The sequence below is a fragment of the Mercenaria mercenaria genome, chromosome 5 (genome assembly GCF_021730395.1).
Source record: "Mercenaria mercenaria strain notata chromosome 5, MADL_Memer_1, whole genome shotgun sequence".
Lineage (NCBI taxonomy): Eukaryota > Metazoa > Mollusca > Bivalvia > Venerida > Veneridae > Mercenaria > Mercenaria mercenaria.
Window position 1 is genome coordinate 51,466,458 of NC_069365.1, and position 8,882 is coordinate 51,475,339.

An 8,882-nucleotide genomic window follows, 5' to 3' on the forward strand; every position below is an offset into this window, starting at 1 on the left:
AGGTCACATTTTTCATGGGATCTTTATGAAAATTGGTCAGAATGTTCATCTTGATGATATCTAGGTCAAGTTCGAAACTGGGTCACGTGCCATCAAAAACTAGGTCAGTAGGTCTAAAAATAGAAAAACCTTGTGACCTCTCTAGAGGCTATATATTTCACAAGATCTTCATGAAAATTGGTCAAAATGTTCACCTTGATGATATCTAGGTCAAGTTCGAAACTGGGTCACGTGGGGTCAAAAACTAGGTCAGTAGGTCTAAAAATAGAAAAACCTTGTGACCTCTCTAGAGGCCATATATTTCACAAGATCTTTATGAAAATTGGTCAGAATGTTCACCTTGATGATATCTAGGTCAAGTTCGAAACTGGGTCACATGCCATCAAAAACTAGGTCAGTAGGTCAAATAATAGAAAAACCTTGTGACCTCTCTAAAGGCCATATTTTTCATGGGATCTGTATGAAAGTTGGTCTGAGTGTTCATCTTGATGATATCTAGGTCAAGTTCGAAACTGGGTCACGTGGGGTCAAAAACTAGGTCAGTAGGTCTAAAAATAGAAAAACATTGTGACCTCTCTAGAGGCCATATATTTCATGAGATCTTCATGAAAATTGGTCAGAATGTTCATCTTGATGATATCTAGGTCAAGTTTGAAAGTGGGTCACGTGCCATCAAAAACTAGGTCGGTAGGTCAAATAATAGAAAAACCTTGTGACCTCTCTAGAGGCCATATTTTTCATGGGATCTGTATGACAGTTGGTCTGAATGTTCATCTTGATGATATCTAGGTCAAATTCGAAAGTGGGTCACGTGCCTTCAAAAACTAGGTCAGTAGGTCAAATAATAGAAAAACCTTGTGACCTCTCTAAAGGCTATATTTTTCATGGGATCTGTATGAAAATTGGTCTGAATGTTCATCTTGATGATATCTAGGTCACTTTCGAAACTGGGTCAACTGCAGTCAAAAACTAGGTCAGTAGGTCTAAAAATAGAAAAACCTTGTGACCTCTCTAGAGGCCATACTCAAGAATGGATCTTCATGAAAATTGGTCAGAATGTTCACCTTGATGATATCTAGGTCCAGTTCGAAACTGGGTCACGTGCCTTCAAAAACTAGGTCAGTAGGTCAAATAATAAAAAAAACCTTGTGACCTCTCTAGAGGCCATACTTTTCATGGGATCTGTATGAAAGTTGGTCTGAATGTTCATCTTTATGATATCTAGGTCAGGTTTGAAACTGGGTCAACTGCGGTTAAAAACTAGGTCAGTAGGTCTAATATTATTAAAATCTTTTGACCTCTCTAGAGGCCATATTTTTCAATGGATCTTCATGAAAATTGATCTGAATGTTCATCTTGATGACATCTAGGTCAATTTCGTAACCAGGTCACATGCGGTCAAAAACTAGGCCAGTAGGTATAAAAGTAGAAAAACCTTGTGACCTCTCTAGAGGCCATATTTTTCATGAGATCTTCATGAAAATTAGTGAGAATGTTCACCTTGATGATATCTAGGTAAAGTTCAAAACAGGGTCATGTACCTTCAAAAACTAAGTCAATAGGTCAAATAATAGAAAAACCTTGTTACCTCTCTAGAGACCATATTTTTCAATGGATCTTTATGAAAATTGGTCAGAATTTTTATCTTGATAATACCTAGGTCAGGTTCAAAACTAGGTCACTATGTCAAATAATAGAAAAAACGACGTCATACTCAAAACTGGGTCATGTGGGAAGAGGTGAGCGATTCAGGACCATCATGGTCCTCTTGTTTCACAATATGAGTAAGTCAGGCTGTTGTTTATCAAATGGTGAAATGTGTGATGTAAAAATTACCAGATCTGTAGCACATAGATACTTTTCGAAATATCAAACCATATGTTTGTACCTGTGGCCGTTTCTGAGTTTTAAAAAAAATTCAGAGGATGTCATTTTTACCAAACAAGTTCTTTATATAGATGTACAGTCTTGCCAATATTATTTAGTGTACAATAATGCTGTTCTATTTCCAGGGTCATCTTGGTATTATAATTGCCTACCTTCTACCCGATTGTCAGGTTAGTAAAACATTGTTATCTGCTATGCATTGATTTTTTTAAACAATATTTGACAATGTTAAACAGATTTTTACTATGCTGCGATTATTATAGATGAAGCCATGTACAGTGCTTTCAGTGTTGAGTGATGAAAGACACTAACACATTTGAATTGAACAGTTGATTAATTCATAAACCAGTGAAACAATGCAAATCTGGTAATGATATTCTCAGCTTAATTTGAAAGAACAGTTTGATTGAAAAACCAGGTCAAGATATGAATCTAGCACCCTTTCTCCAGTAAAATATATACAATGCTACATTTATATATAAACACACACATGTAATAGAATATATGGTGCTACATTTATATATAAACACACACATGTAATAGAATATATGGTATCATTTTATACAGGCTTGAATGAGATGTGGCATTGAAAGATAGTACCTAATTTATACTCATTTTTCAATAAAGCCCAAGACGGAAGGATAAACAATATTTGTATCATAAACTGTTTGTATTATTAATTTTTGGCCTAATAGACACAGCACTTAAGACTATATATTATGACAATTTAACCCTTACCCTGTTAAATTTCTATTATGAAGTCCATCTTTTAATTTGGACAGTACCATTTATTGTTAAAAGGGATGCTTACCAAAAAGATACTGACTGAATGCGAACAGTGCAGATCATGATCAGACTGCACGAATGTGCAGGTTGATCTTGGTCTGCGCTAGTCACAAAGGCAGAATCACCTGCCGCCAGCAGGCTAAGGGTTCAATAACTACCGGTAGGTTGCCAGTAAATATCAACAAATTGAGTCTGATTTAGACTGGTTGGCATACCTTCTGTATTCTTAGTGAAGTACATTGAATGATAAAAGTTGGATATGGAAGAGGTACAGTCTCAAGAATGTTTTATGATCTTTCCATTCTGTTAGGTATATCTCATAGAAAATAAAGAAGAGTCTTTGGTTCGAGCCAGCAGAAGGGTAGCACAGCTCGGTCTTGACAATATAACATTGTATCAGGTATACATGTATGACAACTGCCTACTGAAGCAGTTACAAATACATGCTGCTGTCGAAGATGAAACATTAACAGAAAAATGTTGTTCTTATTAATCTTTCTATATTTACATGACCTTGTTTGCTTACAAAGCATATCTGTTTTGGATGTGCTATCCTAGAGGGGCAAATGTTTTCATAAACGGCTTCACCAAAGATATATTCAGTGGTAAATAGATTGTTCTCCATCTCTGCTTGATGTTGAGAAATTGCCAAGCACATGTGGAGAGCAAATTATTCCTTGATTCTGAGGAAGAATCTGTTTTGTCTGATCATTTCAGACCTACTGAAAAATGAAATCAGTCACAGTTTCATCTCCACAGCTGCACTTATTTGTATTGCTGAACTAAGAAAATTTTAGAATTGAATGTTATATGTTAATTACTTTTAGGTGTTTTTAGTTGAAAATAATGAAGAATCTCTAGTCAGGGCAAGTAGACGGGTGAACAGTTTAAACCTTACCAATATCAGTTTGTACCAGGTTAGTTTTCATGAGAGAAGGGTTTGTCTAATGAAAGAAAACCGAGTGATTGGTTATTCTGTGAAACAGAGTTAAAGATGTCTGTGCATTGTTAAATTATTTATTGTTGTAGGCATTAAAGTTTATGGTTTATGAATTTGTAGAATTTGAGCTATAAGATAAAATGACAGGGAACAGTATTTATTTATTTTCATTTAATTTCGTATTTCAAAGTTGCCATGAAATTCACAGATGAACATTAATGATTTCAAAGTTCTGTTCACATTAATACCTGTGATCTGTATACTTAAGATGTGTAATGTTTCATCAATGTACTAAAGACGTGTAATGTTGTATCAGTATACTTAAGATGTTTGATGTTGCATCAATATATTGAAGATTCGTTATGTTGCATCAATATACTTAAGATGTGTAATGTTTCGTCAATAGACTGAAGATGTGTTTGATTGCGTCAATAACTTGTGTAATGTTGCATCAGTATACTTGTATTTAAGTTGTGTTATGTTTTATCAATATATTGAAGATTTGTTATGTTGCATCAATAAACTTGTGTAATGTTGCATCTGTATACTCAAGATGTGTAATGTTGCATCTGTATACTCAAGATGTGTAATGTTGCATCTGTATTCTTAAATATATTGAAGACTTGTTACATTGCATCAATAAACTTGTGTAATGTTGCATCAGTATACTCAAGATGTGTAATGTTGCATCAATAAACTTAAGACTTTTAATGTTTCCTCAATATACTGAAGATGTGTTATGCTGTATACCTAAGTAGTGTAATGTTGTGTCAGTATACCGGAGACATGTAATGTTTCAACATTTTAATCGTGTGCTGTGTTCTGTATCTTTTCCAGTGTAACCTAGACTACTTTCAAGGACAGTTTGACATTGGAGTATGTTTACATGCATGTGGTGTTGCTACAGACCTTGTCTTACAGCAGTGTTTGGATAGGAAGGCGTCATTTGTTATCTGCCCTTGTTGCTATGGTAGCATACAGAATACACACTTGATCTCATATCCCAGAAGTCAAAGCTACAGAGAGGCAGAGTTAAATGACAAGGTAGGTGCTCAGTAATCTTGTTGCAAGAGGCAGATGTGAAATGGCTTACCTGATTTGTCCAATGATTTCTCCAAGGTAATTTTGCCATGTCCCCAATTTGGGATATCCAATGATAACTAAAAGATAACTAAAAGTAGACTTGATTAAAAGTCAAATCACACAATTTTATTTTGAGGTAAAAGTCTAAGTCCAATTACACAGTTTCAGTTTGAGGCAAAAGTCCAATCATACAATTTCATTTTGAGGTAAAATCCTAGTCACACAATTTCATTTTGCTGTAATTAACAAGTGTCCTTAAAAATAGTCAAAGAGTTCTGGAATTCAAAACCACCCAAACTTTATAGAGTACTGAAATAGTTTGAAAATGTTGTTTGTTGTAGGATGTGATAGTTCATGTTTTTTGTTTTTAGGATGTGATAGTTCTTGGACATGCAGCAGATCAGACTGAGGAAAATACTGAGTTACAGCAGCAAGGTTTGTTATCTAAACATGTGTGCATTTAAACAGGCTTTCAGGGACCTTAACATTATTTACAGATACCATTTGCTTGCCTTAAAATTTACATCATTGCAATAATTTTCTGTCATAGATTCATAAATTTACTTTGCCTTGTAATCCGACAGCAGCCCATTTGATAATTATTGTGAATCTAAATAAAATGTCATGGAAATGAGTTCATTAATGGAAATGTATGTATTGTTGGGTTTTTAGTAACTGTAACAGAATTTTAGATCAAATTTAGACTTCCAAGGTTTTGATGGTGGAGAAAGACCTCAACTGCCCATGCAGGACCGATGTGCACACGAGTAAAACCACCACCCTTCCATGAGCCAGCTGAATGACCTCCTCACATGAAAGAATTCAACCATTTTCTTCAGTGAATGTATCTAAAACCAGCCAAGTATGTGTCATAAGTAACAGATATGACCTTATTTCATTAACAACATGTCATTAGCGTTACATGACAAGTGTAGTTTCGGAAAATGTATAGGTTGAAAAACAGTTACAACCTTATATCTCTTGGACGTCGAAATGTCAGTATTGCATCTAACTGAAAAAAAAACCTATTGTAGAAGGCAGCTTACGAAATAAATCTTCAATTTCAGGTCGACACTGCATGAACTTAGTAGACACAGATCGTGCAAGACTTGCTACGGAGAATGGATACACTGTGACATTATGCTCTTTAAAACCTTTGTCGTGTACACCAAAGAACAATATTCTAATTGGTACAAGATGTATGTCAGGATCTTGACAGCAGTTCTGAATAGAGATGCTTCCTCTGGAATTAATTTATGGATTTAAATGGTTGCCGAGTTTATTTACTGAGTACTTGTTTCCACAGAACTGGCTTCATACACTTAAATAATCTTATATTTTAACTGATGCTCCAAGTTTATGTTTTTAACTGTGACATATTTTTAATGGTTACTTAAATTTCAACAGAAACATTCTTAAGTTGTAAATTACATACATACACACTTAAGTTCTGTCATTAATTTTAAGTGTAAATAAGTGGTGATACCTTTGTGATCAAATAATTATGGAAAACTTGTACTTAACAAATCTTGGCAGTACAACTGTATACATGAATGTTTTCTTGATACTCCTTTAAAAGTAGTGCATTTAACTGCTGGCTGACTGCATGTTTGCTATCAGTTTTCTCAATTTGCTTTTGTAAAATTTCAACATTAGTTAATAGCTTTTATTTCTTATTGAGGATTTTCTGATGGTAAATATATAAACATTGCATTTTCCTCCGTTTGCAACTCTTACTTGCAAAAAAAAAATCTACTAAAATCATTGTTCTTTCAAAATTAAAAACACCCAAAACTTTTCATTGTATTATTTAGTTATTTACCATGTGTCTTATGTCTTTTCCATTACTTGCTTAAGTATGTCTACCGTTTCGTAAATATCGGAGGGGAAGAAATGTAGAAAATCAGTATAATTGTAATAACACAAGTGTTTACACTGAAAGAACTGTCACTCATTGATATTTGGTAGGCTGTAAATTCAGCCAAATAAATTCTTTTTAACTACATTTATTCGTTTTCATTTATCAATCGGAGAACAACTAAGTATGAAATATCATAAAATGACAATAAAATCTATTGAGCCTTTTCAAATGTTACCATTACTAAATAAAAATGCTTTTATCATGATAAAAGTGGTATATTCTAGAGTTTTTACCTGCAAAGTATTATTGTTATAAATTTATGTTACTCCATTCTTTTGCAAGAAAATTGCAATGGGTTAAGGTTTAATAATAGGAGATGTGCATATTGTCTTTGTGTTCTGGTCTAATGATTTTTCTTCGAGTTATTGTCCTTTAATAATTCAACAGTAGTAAATTATTGCACAATCGTCTTGAGTATTTGTCAGCAACCACTGACTAGAATTTAGCAAAAATTTATAGGAAGCTGCACTCTCAATAGGAGATAAGCATTGTATCTTCATGTTTCAATCAAGTGATTTTTAGCTCGACTATTCGAAGAATAAGTAGAGCTATCCTACTCACCACGGCGTCAGCGTCACACCTTGGTTAAGTTTTTCGTACCAGTCCACATTTTGACAAAATCTTTTGAGATAAAGCTTTGAAACTTTCAACATTTGTTTACCATCACCATGTCCAGTTTTAGGCAAGAGTACATAACTCCATCAAGGATTTTGGCTGAGTTATGGCCCCTTTTAACTTAGGAATCTTGGTTAAGTTTATCGTACCAGTTCACATTTTGTGTAAAGTGTTTGACATATGGCTTTGAAACTTTTATCACTTTGATTTCTATCTGTAGGCAAGAGTATATAACTCTGTCAAGGCTTTTGGCTGAATTATGGCTCTTTTTGGACTTGGAAATTGGTTCAGTTTTCATACAAGTCAACATTTTGTTAAAACTATTTGACATTTGGCTTTGAAACTTTTAACACTTGTTTATATAATGTAATCATGAAACCCATCTGTAGGCAAGAGTACATAACTATGTCAACTATTTTGGCTGAATTATGGCCCTTTTTGGACTTGGAAATCATAAGTTTTTCATACCAATCCATATTTTGCCTTACCTGTTTGTCATATGGCTTTGAAACTTTGACCACTTGTTTACCATCATAGTCAACATACCTAGGACAAGGACTGTAGCTCAGATATGGCCCTTTTTGACATAGAAATTAGTTAAGTTTTGCATATCATTTGATATTTTGTCTTTTAACTTCATACATGGCCTTGAAACTTTGAACATTTGCTTACCATCATGGCCACACATTGCCATATAGTGCAAGACTTATCCAAATCCACAAATACAAGTACATTGTTTGTCTTGTCTATTCTTTTTGTTTTGTTTGAAAATCTCTGGTAATATTTTGACCCTAAACTTCTATCAATGCTTCGAATAGTCGAGCGTGCTGTCAACAGACAGCTCTTGTTATTGAGTTACTACCCTTTGATTATTCAACATTAATAAATTATTGCACCATCCTTGTCAGGAGTACTCTTCAGCAGCAACTGGCTGGAATTTAGCAAAAATTAATAAGAAGCTGCATTCTCACTAGGATACGCTTATATTTTCTTCATTTTCTGATCAAATGATTTTTTACTGAGTTATTGCCCTTCGATTATTCAACAGTAGTCGACTATAGCTTCATCCTTGTCCTAAGCATTTCTCTGCAATCACTGGCTTTAATTTAACACAAAATTCATAGGAAGCTTCACACTCAAAAGGAGATGCGCATATTTCTTCATGTTCCAGTCTGATGATTTTTACAGAGTTACTGCCCTTAGATTATTCAACAATAACTAGACTTCCATCCTTAACCAGAGTATTTCTCAGCAATTCCTGGTTGATATTCAAAGAAACTTCACAGGGAGCTTCACTAGCTATATGAAATGTGCATATCTTGTACATGCTTTTTCCCCCAATAATTGTTTGCTGGAGTTCCAAGAAACTTCTTTGGAAGCTTCAGTACTAATTTGAGGTATGTCCAGTGGATGAATTCCGCTTTGTGTTTTTCATATGCAATAATCAGACTTCAGGGTGCATCTATTGGTTTAATTGATATTTTCTTGTTAACTTTTATTTTGTGGTTATCTCCTAGAGCTGGCTAGGTGTAATGCTTGACTTCCGGAAATCCAATAATTTTGCTGTTTTATTCATCTCTGCACTAGGCTACATCCAGTATTTCAATGTAACTGTATCAAAGTTTTAGGCGACTGTTAGTGGCAAGTTTG

General features: G+C 34.2%; 1 protein-coding gene across 1 annotated transcript in view; it reads left to right on the forward strand.

Annotated features, from left to right (window-relative positions):
• Positions 1-6,946, forward strand: part of LOC123557191 (glutathione S-transferase C-terminal domain-containing protein-like) — a 32,237-nt gene extending 25,291 nt beyond the window's left edge. The window contains exons 10-14 of the mRNA XM_053544598.1: positions 2,013-2,057; positions 3,501-3,590; positions 4,451-4,657; positions 5,068-5,131; positions 5,764-6,946. Of these exons, the coding sequence (XP_053400573.1) occupies positions 2,013-2,057; positions 3,501-3,590; positions 4,451-4,657; positions 5,068-5,131; positions 5,764-5,912 (555 nt within the window). The 3' untranslated portion in view covers positions 5,913-6,946. The remainder of the gene's footprint in view (positions 1-2,012; positions 2,058-3,500; positions 3,591-4,450; positions 4,658-5,067; positions 5,132-5,763) is intronic.
• Positions 6,947-8,882: the final 1,936 nt, after the last annotated feature.